An 18,846-nucleotide genomic window follows, 5' to 3' on the forward strand; every position below is an offset into this window, starting at 1 on the left:
AACCAACTGAGCCACCCAGGTGCCCCTATAAAAATATTTTTGACAGCATGGATCCCCTAAAGGGTCTTGGGGACCCCAAGGTATCCCTAGATCACACTATGAAAACCACTGTTCTAGATAAATAATTTATTTGTAAATGGTTCAGTTAAATGGGGAGAGCAAAAGGTGAGGCAAATATGGCCAAATGGGAACACTTACTGAATTTGATTGGTGTTACTCATTGGACTCTTCTGGATAATGTTCTGTGTATTTGAAAATGTTCGTAATAAAAAGTTTTTTTTAACAAGACAGAAAAGGGGGCGGCGCCTGGGTGGCTCAGTCGGTTAAGCATCCAACTCTTGGTTTCAACTCAGGTTATGATCTCAGAGTCGTGAGATCCGGCTCTGCGTTGGGCTTCGCGCTCACTGTGGAGTCTGCTTGAGATTCTCTCTCTCCCTCTGCCCCTCCCACCACTTGCACACTCTCTCTCAAAAATAAATAAATAAAATTAATAAATAAAATCTTTTAAAAAAAGAAAAGAAATGTGGACTCTGGGACATGTGGGGATTCTGACTGAGTAGGTCTGGGGTTGAGGCCCAGCAGGAGCATTTTTAACCTGAGCTCCGGGTGCCCCTGAAGGACCCGAGACCCCACCTGAGGCCTGCTGGTGCGGAGGTTCCCCGCACACCACCTCTCCTCCACCCCTCCAACCTCCCGAGCCAGATCAAGCGGTGTTAGTTCGCGGCGAGGCTTATCCGTTTTCCCGTCACCCGTGGGGGCAGATGTTGGGGGACAGTCTGCCCCCCCACTCTCCCTCAGCAGGTGCTGCCGTGCAGGCTGCGGGGAGACCTTGTTATCAAACGGCTGCTTAACCGCTCTTTCAGTGGATGGCGGAGATAAACTTTCCTTTCTAAGGGCAGGAGTGGGTTTCCTTCACAGATCGTGAGAAGTATTTTTGAATGTCTTGTTTTCCGTGTTACATACAGCTAGTGAGAGTTTCCGGCAGGATCAAAGTTATGGAAAGAAATCGAAGCTTTCTTCGCATTCCCAGTCCCCGGGGCCTCCTCCCAAAGGTAGCTGCTGCTAACTTGCGTGGGATATGGTTTCTGAAAATGTGCAAATACACCCATCTCTAGAATGTATATAGTGCTTTGTTGGTCTGCTTTATTGGGAGGTAATTTGCGTGGAGCAAAATGGATGGATTTTTTAATTCAGGTGGTTTTGACAGAGAATATTCCCAGCACCCCCAGAGGGCCCCATCTCACCCTCCTTTAGCCAAACCCTCTGGCAGAGGCAGCCACTAGTCTGATTTGTGTCAGCACAGTTTACTTTTGCCTGTTCTTGAACTTCATACACATAGGAATCCTATGATATGTCTGCTTTCATATCTGGCTGCAAAGATGTTTCCATAAGACATGAGCCTCAGTATTCATTCATGCATTCACTCCCTCATTTACTTCCTTGTTCAGCGAATATTTGTTGGATCCCTGCCATGTGTCTAGGCCCGGATTTTTCTAGGCCCTGAGTGTTCAGGGGAACAGCCAGTGCAAAGGGCCCGAGGCAAGGCATTTGAAGAACAGCAAGGAGGTCGGCATGTCCAGAGAAGAGCAGCCCAGAGATCACATGGTGGGAAAGGTGCCCTGAAGGGTGGCCGGGGCCGACCATGCAGGGATGTGGCAGGAGGGGCACCCATCCTGGATTATTCTCAGTGTGCCGGAAAGCTGCTGGATGCTTTCGGCTGTGGGAGTGGCACGCGGGGACTTGCATTTGAAAGGGTGACTCTGGCTGTCGTAAGAAGAGTCAGAGGTGCGCAAGAGAGAAAGCGGGGTGGCCGGTGAGGAGGCTGGGATGGTGGCCGGGTGAACAGTGACCTGGGTGACCACATGAGCTGGCCCAGGCCTCTGACTTACTTCGCAGCACTCTGTTGCCTGTCCTTCCCTCCGGACAGACTCACACCGCAGCTCGCTCGCCGAGGCTCTTGCTTGCTGTCGGGCAGGTCTTGGTGCCGTTCTTGAGAGCAGAGAGCCTGGTCGTCGGTTGCATTGGAAGTTTGAGACCCGAGCCTTCACTGTCCGAGGGGACTGTGAGCCCTCCTGAAGTCCCACGGAGGCCCTTGACCTTCTGGGGATGGTGTCGGGCCCGCTGCCGTAAGCAGCGGCTCGGAGGCCCCGGGCGGCGTGGGGTTTGGCCGGAGGGAGAATCGCACGCACCTGCCGCGTTCTGTTCATCCGCTTGGGAAGTCCGCCCCTTGCCCGGCGGCCCGGCACCTGCCGGCTCCTTTCTCGGGGCCGGGGCTGCCCCCACTGTGCTCGCCCGGCAGTTCTCACCTGTCTCCCTGTGGGCCGGCTCTGTTGCCCTGCCTCTTGGCTCTTCGTTTCCCTTCGGGCTCACTGTGAAACATTTTTCCTCCCTCCCTTGTACCCCTGGGCGGCGCTGCTTGGTTGGGAGGGCTTTGTGGGGAGTAGATAGGAGGGCCGACCGCAAAGGGGACAGACGAGCTGTTTTCCCTCTTTGCTTAGTCATGCCTTCCACCAGCACTCCTTTTGCCCAGAACCTTCGAATGGACCACGGGTCAGCCCTCACCTTGGTAACCCAGGTAAGCCACCCGGTGGCCTTGTTCTGAGAGCTCCAGGAGGAACACCCCAAAGCCGCGTTCGAGGACCGCCTGCATTTAGCCTTTACAGAGATCTCGAGTGTCTGTTTAAATTTTATTTATACCCCACATAAGCAGAAAATGGGTTGTTGTGGAGGAAAGGGTCAGTGGAAGTTCCGTCTGAAGAGGTCCCCGGAGCGGGAGGGACCCAGAGTGCTCTTTCCCACCAGCACTGTCTTCAGCAGCTGAATCGTGGCCCTCAGAATTCATACACTGGGGTCCCACCGGGACCTCCGAGGGCAACCTTCTTTGGAAATAGGGTCTGTATAGAGGTAATCAAGTTGAAATGAGGTCATTAAGGTCGCTGTCCTCCAGCATGGCCGCGGTCCTGGTAAGAAGAGGAAGGCATGGAGAGAAGGCAGCGGGAAGGGACGTGGGGAGAAGACCACCCTCTACAAGCCCAGGACAGGCCGGGTTCTCCCTCGGCGCCCTCGGAAGGAAGCGACCCTGCCGTCCCTTTGGTCTCCGACTTCTGGCCCCAGAGCTGTGGCACAGGACATGTCTGGGGCCCTTTGTTCGGGCAGCCCGAGGGGACTGGCATGGCAGCATTTTCAGAGGTCAGAGGTCAGAGGGCAGCCCGGCGCCTTTGCCTTCACGGTAGGTCCGCATGAGCTCCGCACAGTCGAGGCGAGGAGCGGCCAGCAGTGCCCTGTCAATGGAGGCAGGTAGCTCTCAGGTCTGGAGAGGACCAAGGCCTGCTAGGCTGTTGGGGAGGAAGGGCCCTTGGGGCCTGGGCTCGAATCTGGCTCCCCACTCAGCTTCCGTGCGACCTGAACCTGTGACCGAACCTCTCCTCTGCCTCAGTTTGCTTATCTGTGGCGTGGGCCTGAGGGTGACAGTATTTAATGCAGAGAATGTCAAGAGCCCGAGCGACTGAGTATATGTGAAGTGCTAAAAATGGTGCCTGGCACACGGAGTCCTATAAAAAGTTGTTCTTGGGGCGCCTGGGTGGCTTAGTCGTTAAGCGTCTGCCTTCGGCTCAGGTCATGGTCCCAGGGTCCTGGGATCGAGCCCCGCATCGGGCTCCCTGCTCCGCGGGAAGCCTGCTTCTCCCTCCCCCACTCCCCCTGCTTGTGTTCCCTCTCTCGCTGTGTCTCTCTCTGTCAAATAAATAAAATCTTAAAAAAAAAAAAAAGTTCTTAGTGTGAGGAGGAGTCTCTGGGGAGACTCTCATTCCTTGGCGCGTGACACCAGGAACACAGAGACTCAGGCCTCCCCTCCCTGCCTCTGCGGTGGGGACGTGAGAACACTGAGTCTATTGTGTCACTTGAGGCCGCATGCAGTTGGCCTCATCCCCTTTCCAACACGCAGGCTGTGTTCCCAATCGTGACAAATAGCTGTGTGGCCCTGGGGCCCTCGGAGGCATGCCATGGAGGGAGGGTCACGGTCCCACACCAGCTCCCCAGTCCTGTGGAAGCCAAGCTGGAACTGAAGGAGTGCGATGTGCTGGGAGCTTGGAGGCAGGCCAAGGAGGAAGGAGGAAGATTGGAGGGAAGGAGGAGGCGGGGAGGAGGAGGAGGAGGAGGAGGCCCTCCCCTGTCTCTTTGGGCTCCAGGCAAAGGTTAATTTTCAGTCTTTCTGCCTATCCTTCGACTCTGAGCTTCCCTCTCTTTGGGACTCTTTATTGGACCTGTGGCCCTTGGCCCCTCGCCACAGGGCCACCAGGGGGCTCCTCTGTCAGTGCCTCTGGGGAGCCCAGTCTGGAGCATCGGCTGGAAGGAGTGAATGAATCATGGCCCCTCATCTAAAGGTGTCTGCATTTTAAAAAGCCAGAGTCCGTGATCTCAAATGAATTTGAAATTGGTGTGGTTTCCAGCAAGGTGGAGAGGTGAGATGAAAAGCTTTGACTGATGTGGGAGCCAGCCTCCAAAGTGGGCCCCAGTGACCCCGTCTCCTGGTGCTCAGGCCCGCATGCGGTCTCCTCCCACACTGGTCACTCGGGGCTGACCTGTGCGGCCAGCAGGGGACCGTGCAAGTGACGCCGGAGGCCTTCCACGGCTGGGTCACAGGACACTCTACTGCCTCCTCCTTGTTCCCTCGGATCAGCTGCTTTGGAGGAAGCCAACTGCCGCGTCCTAAGGACACTCTAGCAGTCTTGCTGAGATGCAGGAGGGAGCGGACCTGAGGCTTCCCAGCAGCAGCGAGCACCGACTTGCTAGCCCTGTCTGGGAGCCAACTTGTAAGTGGGTCCTCTTGACCCCATCAAGCCTTTTCAGATAGCTGCAGCCGTAGCTGACAGCTTGACCACAACCTCCTGAGAGAGATCTCAAGCCGGAAGGATCCAACCAGGGGCGCTGGGGGGGCTCGGCCGGTGAAGCGTCTGCCTTCGGCTCAGGTCATGATCCCGGGGTCCTGGGATCGAGTCCCGCATCGGGCTCCCTGCTCAGCGGGGAGTCTGCTTCTCCCTCTTCCTCTGCCTCTCTCCCCTGCTCGTGTTCTCTCTCTCAAGTAAATGAATAAAATCTTAAAAAAAAAAAAAAAAAGAAGGACCCAGTCAAGCTGCTTCTGAATTTCTGACCCACAGAAACTGGAAAAATCATACGTGTTTATTGTTTGAAGCTGCTAAGCTCTGGGGTAATTTGTTTCACAGCATTGGCTAGCGAATACAATGGTAAGAACCCAAACTTTTGTGGGAGGGGGGCCTAGTGCTGGCAGCTCCTTGGGTCAGCTCCCCAGGCTGTGGCTGCCTCCCTCTTGCCCCTTCTGAAGCTCCACTCTTCTCTCATTGCTCCATATTTGTTCATTTGTTCATGCTGTGGTCTCTCTCCCTCTCTCCATCCCTTCTTCCCCTCACCCCACCCTCTGTCCGGTGAGCTTCATGCAAGGTTTGGGTATATTCATTGTAAGTTGGGGGGTATTGATGATGAGTTTGAGTGTGTTGATTTTTTTCATTTTCCACAATGTATATGCCCGTATTCATCTGCATCGCCTGGAGACTTTGTGCAATAACCCCCAAATGCCAGTGGGGATTGGATGCCTGGCTATCACTGCGAGCACCCAGCATTTGCCAGTGTAGGATGTGGCCATCTCCCCTTTACCTCTCGCGCGGGGGAAACGTATCCTGACCTGTCATGCAGCGTGGAGCCCATATCCTCTGCCCACTGCACGGCGGGTCGCCCAACCCCAGGGCCTTTGCTTTGTCAGGGAGTTCAGACTTTTCACGTGAATTATTTCGGTGGGAGGTCATTTTTGTAAGAGCTGATGCGATAGATATTTCAAGAGAAAAGAAGGTATGTCACAGGCACATCAAGGAAGTGTCGCAGCGGGCCAACTACGAGTCTACCTTCGGTAACGTGAGGCAGTGCGACTTAATTCTCGTTGCCCTTCACTAAAGTTTGTCCTGAAATACATGTGCAGAAAAGTGTGTAAAGCCGAAACGCACAGCTTGCTGAGTTGTCACCCAGTGAATACACCTGGGTACCCAGGGCCCAGATGAACTGGAACATGACCGGTCCCCAGAAGCCACCTGCAGGTCCCCTTCTTCGTCACTTCCCAGCCCAAGAGCATCTGCTACTACAGATTCGTTGTGCTCGCTGGAACTTTGTGTTAGTGGACTTGTGTACCCCTTCATGTCTGGCTTCCGTGCGACGTTAGGCTTGCAGGCTTCATCCTTGTTCAGTGCGTGTAGCGGTGCACCGTTCGGCCTCACAGTTGGATGGAGCTGCTGAGTTTTCTCTGTACAGGGTGTCTTGTTTCTTTTGCTGCTTTTAGGATACCCTCCTTTTCACTGGTCTTAACAATTTGATTATGATATGCCTTGGTGTGGTCTGGTTTGCTTATTTATTTACTTCTGCTGCTTGCGGTTTGTTGAGCTTCTTGTGTCTGGGATTGTAGTCTAATAGTTGAAATCTTTGTGTAGAACTGGAATGGCTACAGGGCGCCTGGGTGGCTCAGTCGTTAAGTGTCTGCCTTCGGCTCAGGTCATGATCCCAGGGTCCTGGGACCCGAGCCCCGCGTCGGGCTCCCTGCTCGGCGGGAAGCCTGCTTCTCCCTCTCCCTCTCCCCCTGCTTGTGTTCCCTGTCTCGCTGTGTCTCTGTCAAATAAATAAAAATCTTTATTAAAAAAAAAAAAGAACTGGAATGGCTCTAGCAAATGTTCTGGCCAGCTAATCAAAATTTATTCCAGAGAAACGTCTTGAGAAAGTTTAAAGGGAGTTTTCAACCCACGTCCCTATCACCTCCTCCACTTGGATAAGAATGGCGAGGAAGGGTTTGCCTAAAGGAACTGTCGGCTCGTGGTGCTTTTAGCCACCACACTGGGTTCAAAGTCCGCTCCCGGGGCCCCAGGGATTCGGTGTCAAATGCCTGGTTTGGGCATCAGCCAGGCCACAGGGCAGCTGCACTGGGGGAGGAGATCTGTCTGCGTATTTGTCAGCTCAACTTTTTCCACGGCTGAAAACTAATAAAGGAAAATCAAGACAAATTGAGCAGTTAGGAGAAAAACCTACAAACCTAGTAGGGAAAGCTCGTCATGCTCTTAAGACTTGCATTGTTATAAATCATAAAACTGTGGGATGGCGCGTGTGAAAGGTGACATGTAGTCAAAGAAACGTTTTTAAAGCCACTCGCATTTTACACGTGTAGTGACTTCAGCTTGGTTTATATATTCTTTTCGTCCTAAGTATATGCACAGATAAAATCTCTCTTGTATGTATTATTGAGCATGTCTATGCAGTGATGTTAAAAGCATTCAACAGGGGGCGCCTGGGTGGCTCAGTCGGTTAAGTGTCTTGTCTTCAGCTCGGATCATGATCCTGGGGTCCTGGGATGGAGCCCCACGTCGGGCTCCTTGCTTGGTGGGGAGTCTGCTTCCCCCTCTCCCTCTGCCTGCCGCTCCCCCTGCTTGTGCTCTCGCTCTCTCTGTCAAATAAATAAATAAAATCTTTTTTTAAAAAAAAGCGTTTAGCTGACTGTTCTATAGAATCTATATCTATAGATGGATTATAGTATTAGTAATGCTTTTTGTAGAATAGAGATAGTATGTGGTGGTTGGCTAAGCTTTTTTAGGTTTAGTGGATTACTATAGAGTGGGCCTCAGCAAACGCTTGTCAGATGTCCAGATAATAAATAAGGGTGAGTAACAGGCCTCTGACCTCAAGGAACTCACAATCCGATATGGGAGGAAGCAAGCTTGTAAGTAATTCTTCCAACAAAATGCTATTGATAAATAAGATTGACACTAAAAATATTAGTGATTAAGACACAACGGGAAGGATGCAGGGCATGCAGGAGAGTGGGGAATAGGAGGGGACAAAGGGTGAAGGGGCCGGTGGTTCTCCAAGTACAATCTGTGGGCCAGCAGCATCAATCAGCCTCCCTGGGAGCTTGTTAGAAATGCAGATCCCTGGGCCCCACCCCAGACCTGCTGAAGCTGAAGGTGGGGGGTGGGCCCTGGCCAGCCGCGCTGGTCATGTTGACGCACACTGGAATTTGTGTATCTCCAGTCGAGGCAGTGATCAGCCACCAGTGTTCTGTGGAGGAGCGTAGGACAGGCCGTTTTGATGCTCAGCTTGCCCCAGAATTGCTAGAGGCCTCAGCACAGCCTGGACCCCCTGTGTTGCTGGACTGTTCATCCGTTGCAATCCACTGAGTGCATCCGGGAGTTTTCCTGAATTCTTACATGGGTGGGAAGTTTGACTTTGCCCATCGGTATAAGTTATCCATTTTTTCTTTTATGGATCATGCTTTTGGTGTCATTTCTGAGAACTCCTCGCTTAGCCCCAGGTCGTGAAGGTTTTGCCCGTTTGTACAGAGCCATAAAAACCTCACTCAATGGGTTTCACAGAGGCAAAGGCGTTGCTGGTTGACACAGTAGAAAATGCCATGCTGCCTTCATTTGAATTCTTTCAGAACTGGCCCCGGAGACAAGGATCCCAGGGCAGGGAGCTTTGTGGGAGGTGCAGGGTCTCCTGGGAGGGGCATGGGGAAGTGTGACCCGGAAAAGAAGGCAGCCAGTAGAGGCTGGGCTGGTAATACAGCTCACCCAATAGGCGACTGGAGGCTAACGCTACGCTTTGGAAACTCTAGGAAACAGAGCTTGCTGTGTCCCGGGTCCCCAGGATCATCTCTGGGTTCAACTAGGAGTACTCACAGGACAGCATACAGTTGTCTTCCTGGCTATGATTTATTATAGTAAGGCATATGGGGCAGAATCAGCAAAGGGAATAGGCAAGCTCGTTAGAGTCGCAGTACCCATGAGTTTTATTGGAGGTTGGTCCTATAGGCACCCACTGTGTGGCTCATTATCAAAATTCCAGTCTCTTAGAAAGAAAGCAGGAGTTCAGCATCAATAACATTATTTGGACAACCAATGCAGGCACAGTGAGCCATTCTCATCAGTTCTGGGACTGGTGGGGACCCTCTTGAAATGCAAGTTCCCACATGCTAGCCAAGGGCCAACCTTGCCAGCAGGCCTTTCTAAGGAGAGCAGCCTCCGGCCTGCAGTGGTAAATCTTTTCTGCCTTATAAAACACATGCCTTGAAATGACTCCATTCAGGGAGTAAGGGAGTGGGGGTATTTATACACCAGTTCCTGAGAGTCATCAGTTAATACCTGCTCCTAATAACGCATTCAGGCATAGAGATCCAGTTGGAAATAAGCTGGAGCTTACTGGAAGGTTTTGAGGAATGTGGGTGGGGCACTGGCAGCTTCAAATACAGTAGTTATTCTAGAAATTGGGTGAGGACAGCAAAGCCACATGTACAGGGCAGTTCCCGTGCATGTGGTCGTGGGCGAAGAGACCAAGGTCAAGGCTTCCCTGTAACTTCCTTCGGGTGTGGCAGGAACTCCGTGCAGGCCATTGCTGGGCCTGGAGGCACAGGGAGAGCCACAGATGGATACTGCCTCTCTGTGTCTTCCCGTTGGCTGGATGGGAAAGAGTGCGTGTGTGCAGCTGTGTGTGTGTGTGTCTGTGTGTGTGTGTATTGTGGGGACAGAAAATCCCGGTACATTTGTTACGTTATTTATTTATTTATTTATTATTTATTATTTTTTTAAAGATTTTATTTATTTGACAGAGAGAGACACAGCAAGAGAGGGAACACAAGCAGGGGGAGTGGGAGAGGGAGAAGCAGGCTTCCCGCAGAGCAGGGAGCCCGATGCGGGGCTCGATCCCAGGACCCTGGGGTCACGACCTGAGCCTAAGGCAGACGCTTAACGACTAAGCCACCCAGGCGCCCCGTTTTATTTTTATTTTTAAATTATTTTTAAAAAATACCTACTTTACAGAGAGGGAGAGAGCGTGCACGTGCAGGCGTGGAAGTGGTGGAAGAGGCACCGGGAGAGAATTTCAAGCAGACTCCGTGCTGAGGCAGAGCCCAGCACCAATGCTGGGGCTGGATGGGGGGCTCAATCCCACGACCCAGGAGATCAAGACCCTGAGATCATGACCTAAGCCGGCATCACGAGTCGGACGCTTGACGGACTGAGCCACCCGGGCGCCCCCATTTGTTGTATTTTAAACTTCCTCTTTTAATCTTTGAATTCAGAGCAGCAGAAATGGCAGAGAAACAAACGTGTACTACAGCCTCAAATTTCACGGCAAAAACCCTTTTCTTGCTCTGTCCACGCGAGCGAAGAAAGAGAACCAGGCTGTGTCGTGTAGTCTGAAGCTAGAGTGCATTTGTATTGGATCACGTTCTGGAAGTGTGTCGTGGTGGTGTGTGCCCAGAGATCCTGGCTCAGAAAGAAGGCAGCCGGGTGGACGGTATCTTCATTGGGCTTAAGCTCCTGGTTCCCTCCGCCTGTCAGCGAAGCGAGTGCGGGTAAGGAGCTGGCCTGGCCGCCCTCGGAGGGGAGACGAGACCAGGAAGGAGTGAGGTTAGCGGGTCATGCCGGTGATCACGGTATCGCAGGCCTTGCACCGAGGTGACTCATCCAGTGCGGGCACATTTTGGGAAGCACTCGAGCCAGAGCGTGGGGAGAAGAGAAGCCACCGAAGGTGACAGAGGAGTGGCCGTGGGTCAGAGAGGGAGTGGTCCTCCAGTCGCTCAGGGCAGGGAGCCAGAGCCGTGGGCTCTGGACGTACGAGGTTTCCAGAACCTGAGGCAGGATTTCCGGCTACAGGAGGCCAAGGGAAGGACAGCAGGTGAGGCAGGGCAGGGTGGCGGAGGGGTCCTGCCCTCTCTTGGAGTGGAGGTGGGACTTACACGTTGAAGAGAGATGGGGGAAGGAGGAGGCCGTCCCTGCACGTGTGTCCTGGACCCACAGGACCTTCCCGGGGACTCCAGGGCACCTGGGCAGAAGGACGGCTAGCAAAGCAGCCTCCCTGACCGGGGGCCCCCAGCCTGGTGGCCGTGACGGTGGTGGCCAGTGCAAAGGGCTGCAAGACAAGGGACTTCGTAGAGGCTGCGTGTGATGACTTCTGGAACTTCTGGCAAAGCTGTAGGAAGTGAAGCTTTTCTGAGGTTTTTTTGTTCGTTTGTTTTTCTTTCAGGTGCCGTCTGACCAGGATCTGGCTCTGAACTCCATATTCTTAGATCCTTTTCTTTCTTGGGTCCTAAGCTTTTTGTGTGGTATCTTGTGACACTTTGTTAGAGCTGTGGTATGATCATATCTTTATTCACGAGCCAAGGGCATCTGGAGTCTTGAAGCATTAGGATAGCTAATTAGTTGGAGAAACTTCTGATTGTAGGATATAGAAACCTCAAAGTGTGTCTGTGTGTGTGTGTGTGTGTGCGCGCGCACGCACGCATGTGTGTGTGCTTATGTTAGTGTTAGAAACTACCTTTTCAATTTTCCCAAAGCTTCCAGGTTGAAATGTTGCTAGTGAGGTCCTTTAGTTGCATTTTTGGGGTCTAGCCTGTTCATCAGTTGATGGCATTTGGGTTGTTTTCACATTTTGGCTAGTGGGAATAATGCTGCTCTGATCATTTGTGTGTAAGTCTTTGTGCGGACATGTTTTCAGTTCCCTTGGGTCTAAGCCTGCGAGTGGAATTGCTGGGTCACGTGGAAACTCTGTGTTTAACCTTCTGAGGTGCTGCCAGACTGAAATCCCTTTTCTTAGCTGAGCTTTTTATGGAAATAAATATCTATCTATAAAAATGCAAAAATCACGACTGTACACCTCCATGAATTTTTGCCAAGGGAACTCCCGTCTGTAACCAGCACCCAGGTCAAGGAACAGAATGTGACTGGCCCCCAGAAGCCCTTTGTGGCCCCTTCCAGGCCGTACCCCACCCCTAAAGGTAACCACTATCCAGACCCTCACACCACAGATTAATGTTGCCTGTTTATGAACTTTGTATAAATGGAATCTTTTATTTCCAGCTTTTGTCTTACATTTTTAGCTCGTGCACCATACAAAAACAACTGACAGTTTTTCTGCCAGTATTGCTCTCCCAAATCAGACCACGTTGTCTTACTTGCCAGCTTCTCTATTAGCTAATTCTCAGGTGACTTGGGCGGATGGAACAGAAAATCCGAACTCAGATGAAAAGACGCCGAGCCTCTCCAGTCCGGTGAGGGCCGGTGGCCACAGGGGTGAGGGCCAGGAGATGGGCCGCCAGGGCGGGCATGGTAGAGACTGCTCCTGTCCTGGCCCCCTTTCCCCTGCCTGTCCCCTTGTGGTAACTTAGCTGCCATTCAGGCCTTAGCTCGTGTTTCCAGGGAGGGCCTGGGTGGGCAGTATTTTCCGCCCTGTGAGCCTCCCAGCCCGTGTCGCAGTCACTCCCCTGGGCCGTGGGAGCGCCAAGCAGCCCTAGGCCCGGCGTGACCGAAGGCGCGTGGCCGTGTGCCCCTGACACTTGATTTACCAAAGCAGGCAGAGCTACCAGCAGGCCTGTGCCCCTTACCTAGCCGCAGAAGCATCATGCTCCACTGGGAGAAGGACAAAGACAAGCAGGCCACCTGAATGCCATGAGCTGACGAGTGGACGGAGAAAATGGGACGTGTACACCCACTGGCCTCTGAAGCGGAAGTCCTGCCGTAGGCAGCAACATGGATGGATCTGGAGGACGCTACGCTGAGTGAAATAAGCCGGTCACAGAAAGACATACTGCATCATTTCATTTATATGAGGCATCTCAAGGGGCTGAACCCATAGAAGCAGAAGGTAGCAGTGGTTCCCGGGGGCTGGGCGGGGGGGGGCGGGAGCAGAAACGGGGAGTCGTGGTTCGGTGTGTATAAAGTCTCGGTGATGGAAGACGGAAAATGTCTAGAGATCTGCTGTACAACCTTCTGCACGGGGTACCTTGGCCATACCCTGGAAATTTGTTAAGAGGGTGGATCTTGTGTTGTTATTTTGTTTACCAACCATTTAAAAACACGAGAGAAAAAGAGAATGCTTTTGATTGCCAAGGAGGAAGCCCCCAACTCTCTCTGGGGAAATTAATGCACGTGGCACAGAGAGTATGGAACAGAAGAGAATTCTGGAGGGTGAATAGGAGCTTTCCCGTCAGGGGACAGGAGAGCTGTTCTAGGTAGAGGACACGGCACACTCAGACGAATGGGTTTCTGCCTGACATGCTGATGATCCTTACTAGTCTAGCATGGGGTGCTCTGTATTCAGTGCGGCCTTGATCAGACTTAGAACTTGTCCTTCTTTACCTTGATCTGGGTGATTTCGTGCTTTCGTTCATCTTCTAGAAACCGTTTTTTTATTGCCAATATCCGACTATGCGAAGTCCAGATTTCCTTTAAATGGCACAGATCCCTGTTTTGAGGGTGAGCCAACCCATCCAGAGTTGTTTTCAGTATCAAAGTCATAAATCACATCACTGATACTCTCACAGCTAACGCATGCCGTGTTCATTGGGCGCTGGGTGAAGTGAGTTTTACTGGACAGGGTCTGTTGTTATCATCTGCTGCTGAACCCTTGGACCCCAGCCCCTTGGAGCCGTTATACTGCAAGACCAAACCGATAGATACTTTCTTGTTTGAAAGGATTGGATAAAAGATCTAGGTGCGCCGTGTGTCTTCCAGAGTCCCTTTGTGGGTAAGTATGGTTGGGTAGGAGAGATGTTATTTTGTCAGGCCAGATGCCTCCAGCATGAAATTTGATTCCACCCCATTTCTGTTGGCAGTTTTATCCTCCATCGTTGTTCCTGTCCTCTTCCTGGAAGTCCGTCCACAATGCCACAGCTCACTTATCTGTCTTCGTTACTCCTCTCCCTCCGGAGCCCAAGTAACAGTGTTTAACACTGTTACATGACAACCTTCAAAAAACCCAATGGCTTGAAACAATAACCAGTTATTTTCCTCACAGTCTGTGGGTGGGCTGGGTGATTTGATTGGGCCAAATTCGCCTGATCTTGGCTGGGCTCACTCAGGAATCTGTGCTTGGCTGGGCCTAGGGGACCTGGGATGGCCTTAGCTGAGCTGACCCAGCTCGATTCCATGTGGTCTCTCATCTTCCAGCGTTCTAGCCTAGGCTTCTCATGGCAGAGGCAGAGGTCCAAAAAAAAACAACCCACCACCACCAACAAACCAGCAGAGGCTGCATCACCTCTTGGGATCTGGACTCGCACATGCATGCTAGGACTCGCACATGCATGCTAGTCACTTCTGCTGCATGTCACAGGCCAGTCCAGATTCACTGGGTGGAGAAATAGACTCCGCCTCTTAATGAGGAGGACCCGGGAAGTCCCACTGAAAATGTGGTAGATCCAGGGAGGGGTAGAGAATATGGCCATTTTTGCAATCCACTGCATGGATCAGGGATCAGCAAATGTTTTCTGTAAATGGTCAAAATAGTAAACATTTCAGGCTTTGTGGGCCATATAGTCTTTGTTATAACTCCTCAACTCTGCTCTTGTAATGTGAAAAGCAGCCATAGACCATATATAAATGCCTGGGCATGGCTGTGTTCCACTAAAACTTTATTTACAACCAGGCCACAGGCCAGATTTGGCCCACAAGCTGCAGTTTGCTGAGCCCTGACCTGGACAATCCAGACCAAGTAGGGATCTCAGATCCAGGTTCTAGGATGTTGTCCTTCCTGAAACCAAGGCCTTGAGGCCAGAAGCATGGGAGTCATCTGTCAGCAGAAGTGCTCTTACTAGAGTGAAGAAATAAAAACAGACTGAGAGAAGCAAGGGCTCCTTGCTAAGGTACAAATGACTATTGGTATCCATTTGGGGTTGTTCCTTGTACCATAATGAACTTATATAGTAGGTTAAGTTTATTTCTCAGCAAGTCCTTGGAGTTCACTCCTTGTCACTCCCATGTTTGGCTGGATTCTCATTCCTTATCCATCCACATCTCCCAGATGGATTCTGGATAGAATTCTTTCCATTTTTCTTTTTCTTTTTTTAAAGATTTTATTTATTTATTTGACAGAGAGAGACACAACGAGAGAGGGAACACAAGCAGGGGGAGTGGGAGAGGGAGAAGCAGGCTTCCCGCCGAGCAGGGAGCCCGATGTGGGGCTCGATCCCAGGACCCTGGGACCCTGACCTGAGCCAAAGGCAGATGCTTAATGACTGAGCCACCCAGGCGCCCCTCTTTCCATTTTTCTAACCCGGATGCCCTCTTCTTACACTTCTCCCGGACCCTCCTGTCTTTCTTAATCCCAGCGTCAGAAGTGACCTCAGCACCTCCTTCTGGGCTCCCAGGGAAGCCCCTGATTAGATCTACAAATTAGATCTTGTATATTTTCCTTTACCAATTATGTGTCTAATTGTCGCAGCCATGACATGCTCCATCAAAATTTAAAGATGTTAACTGTTCTCGAGAGTGACTTTTTGATTCAACCATTATTTCCTGGAGTTGTTGCTTGACTAGAGATTTGGTTAAATTTCAGGTAACATGAACTCCCTTTTCATAGAATGTCCAAGTCTATGCTGTTCTATCTGCCGGCCTGGTTTTTCTCACGAGGGCTGCCCATTGTGGGTCAACAGTCAGCTCCCTTATTTTTCCTATCAGAGATTTTCTGTACCACATATAATAACAAAGCTATTACCTTGTTTTTGTAGAAATGAGAACGAAATCTTTGCTTTCTAATTTTACTCCTTCCCCTTTATTATGGGTTGCTACTGTCTTATGCAACATGATTCTTCCCTGGGTACTCATCAGCAGGTATAGTTTTCAGCTTGGCATGGCTCAAACCTCAAACTTTTGAAGTTTTAAAGCAGCCGAGTTGCACAGACGGTCAATAAATCACTCGCTATCGCCACTTTATTGCTTGTAAGGTGATTACCCCGCTTTGCCCATAGCGACTTTTCAATTTGATTAAAATGCAGTTTCATCAGGTCGTGGTTGAGTCCTCCAGATATAAAAATACATAAAGCAATGAGAGAAGCCTATGCTCAAATATTTTTATAACTGCCCTTCACCTCTTTAACCATCTACTCCAGCACTTTTGTGGTCCTCGTCCTATAATTCAAAATTCCATGCTCTTTGCCAAAGTAATTTTTATTTAGTGCTTATTCCAACCTCTTGTCTTTGTGAGAGTGTATTATTTTTTTTCTGCTACCTGGTGGGGAGCATTGGTCCTGCTGCAAAGCATTTTCTTCGTCTCAAGTTAGCTCCTATGTGATCTGTAAATCAGGCTCTGATGGTGGTATAACATGGAAGGTGTCTTGGTTTATTTGCGGTTGTTTTCCAGACCCAGGGAGCCAGGAGAGTGGGGGTGGAATTGTTATCTTAGGCAGGAAAAGGAGAAACTCTCAGCTTGGCTACTGTCCTGGCAGCAGGAGCCCTTTTGACTGTATGGAGGCTGGAAGTGTGACACCGGGCTGGGGGTGGGGGGCCTCTTCTCTGTCAGAGACTTCTCTTTGTGTCCTCACACGTTGGAAGGGGTGAGGGAGCTCTCTGGGGTCTCTTTTATAAGGGCACTAATCCCATTCCTGAGGGCTTTTTGACTTAGACACCTCCCAAAGGCCCCACCTCCTAACATCATCACACAGGGGGATGGGATTTCTGGGGCACACGCACGTTCAGACCATAGCATGGGTCATGTGGCAGGCTGTCCTCTTGCCTTGTCCATCTCCAGGGGCCCCCCTCCCCGCCTCCACCCTGCACCCCCTACACAGGGCCTCTGCCCTCTGCGGATTGCCTTGGCTTCCACCAGCGGGTTAATGCCTGGCCAGCATTTCACTCTGCTCTAGCTGTAGCGTTTGAATATCCTCAGTGGTGACACGTAGGCCGCCTGCCTGAGTGGTGCACTTTATGTCACAAGAGAACCAGTTATTGGTTCGGTTGCAGTGATTGGATTTGGAGTGGCAGGCCTCGACCCTGTTTGCCCCTCTGGCCCTCTCGTTTTGACGCCTTGCTTTTGCAGAACTTGAGGTTTTTCAGAAATGCGTGTGGTCGATCTTCTTACTTTGTGGTTCTGTATTTGTGCATTTGTCTACTCACTAAAGTGTACTCGTAACCCCACATTGATACGTGCGGTACTCTCCTGGTTATTCACAGACATGTGCGTGTGCGGAGTGGCAAAAAGTCTGAGTCACCCGAAAGGCACCCTCCTGGCTCCGCCATCTTACTTCGGCTCTCCGACTATATAAGCAAGTGTCCTTTGTACAGATTGTTTAGTGCCATGTTTTTCACATTTTTGTGCTTTTTTTTTTTTTTTTAATTGGTAATTTGCTGTTTGTCGTGGGCCCGAAATGCAGGGCTGGAGTGCCCCTGGTGTTCGCACGCGCAAGAAGGCTGCAGTGCGCCTTGTAGAGAGAAGCCGTTGGGCAGATAAGCTTCACTGGGGTAGGAGTTGCAGCGCTGCAGCCGTGACTTCAGTGGGAGTGAATCAGCGGTATATATTCAAGAAGAGGTCTTCAAACAGAACCACAAAAAAGCAGGGTTGTATATTGCCTGGCTTACAAAAACGTGACCAGAGGCTTGTAGGAACCCAGCCCTGCGTATCACTTAGGGACATTGCTTCGGTAGTCACTAATTCGGTGTTCACGGGGACTTTATAGAACGGGACGGCTGCACGTAACAAAACTTGACTGTGCTCCAGACCGAAGGTTGGTGTCTCCCCAAAATTCACGTGTTGGAACCTGACCCTCGACGGGATGGTGTTAGGAGGTGCGGCCCTTGGGCCGTGATCGGGCCGTGAGAGCTGAGCCCTCATCAGTGGGGTCATGTCCTTACAAAAGAGGCCCCGGAGAGCTCCACCGTTGTTTCCGGCGTGTGACGGCGCCGTGAAGAGATGGCTGCCCATGAACCGGGATGGGGCTCTTCGCCGGACACCGACCCTGCAGCGCCTTGATCTTGGACTTCCAGTCTCCAGGACTGTGAGAAATGCACTTGCATTGTTTCTAAGCCGCCCAGTCTGCGGTGCTCTGTCAGAGCAGCCTGAGAGGGCTAAGGCGGACTGGATCTACATTCCGTTACAGCAGAGCTGCCTGTGCGGGAGCAATTCCTTCTGCCTGGAAGGTAGCATGCGAAAATACTACATGGGGCTTGTTCTGCCGTGTCTCTGCAGATGTCCTGAGTGACGGTTTTCATGCCAGGCTTTCTCTCCCAGGTGTAACTAGCATGGTCAATGCAGGAGCGATGAGCGGCTCTGGAAACCTGATGGATTTCCTCGATGAGCCATTCCCTGATGTGGGGACGTATGAGGACTTCCACACCATCGACTGGCTGCGGGAAAAGTCCCGGGACACCGACAGACACAGAAAGGTAGGTGGCAATCATAAAGACATGTCGAAGGGGCTCCCGTCAGGTGGCTGGGCCGTGCTTTCGTGGGGCAGTTAGTTGCTGAGGTAGGGTTAGGTCACATGTCACATACTGGGTGAGATTCTGAAGGAGAGAAGGGCTAGCGAGAGAGGCAGAGATGTGGACAGGTAATTACGAGATTACGCGCGTTGGGTGGGAGGCTGCGTCATGCAGAGGGTATGGTGTGGAGGGCGATGAGGGGACTCCAGAACCAGACAGATCAGGTACATCCTGCCCTTGATGCCTTTAGGCTGGGTGACTTTTGGGGCGCCATTTCTAGACCCTGGTTTCTCCTCTATAAGGGTGGAGGCCATTATATCTAAAGATTGAGTGAGTTGAGTTGTCTGTGTATGGAAGCACATACCACAGTGCCTGGCAGCTAGTTGGCGATCAATCTCTATTTTAGTGGCCACCATAAAGTTCGGTATAAGTGCTGCGGGATCATTCAGAGGGATGGTTAGGGAAGGGTTTTTTAGAGATGGTGACGTTTCAGTTGGGCCTTGAAGGTTGCCTAGGAGTTTGCTAGGCGGAGAAAGGGGAAAAGATTCTAAAATCAGGAGGGGCCCTTTTTTAAGTCAGAGGCATGAGAGAACACCGCACAGTAGGTGGTTCGGGA

The 18,846-nt window shown here is 51.4% G+C and overlaps 1 protein-coding gene across 2 annotated transcripts in view; it reads left to right on the forward strand.

Moving 5' to 3' along the window:
- Positions 1–18,846, forward strand: part of CLCN4 (chloride voltage-gated channel 4) — a 67,854-nt gene that overhangs the window by 8,368 nt on the left and 40,640 nt on the right. The window contains exons 1-2 of one of the 2 annotated variants that reach the window (XM_035029687.1): positions 16,597–17,948; positions 18,040–18,194. In XM_035029687.1, the coding sequence (XP_034885578.1) occupies positions 17,654–17,948; positions 18,040–18,194 (450 nt within the window). In that variant the 5' untranslated portion in view covers positions 16,597–17,653. Of the gene's footprint in view, positions 1–16,596; positions 17,949–18,039; positions 18,195–18,846 lie in introns of those variants that run through there. The other variant, XM_035029688.1, reaches the window with a different exon arrangement.

Source organism: Mirounga leonina, unplaced genomic scaffold (assembly GCF_011800145.1).
Source record: "Mirounga leonina isolate KUSES-001 unplaced genomic scaffold, KU_Mleo_1.0 Mir_268, whole genome shotgun sequence".
In the NCBI taxonomy this organism is placed as follows: Eukaryota; Metazoa; Chordata; class Mammalia; order Carnivora; family Phocidae; genus Mirounga; species Mirounga leonina.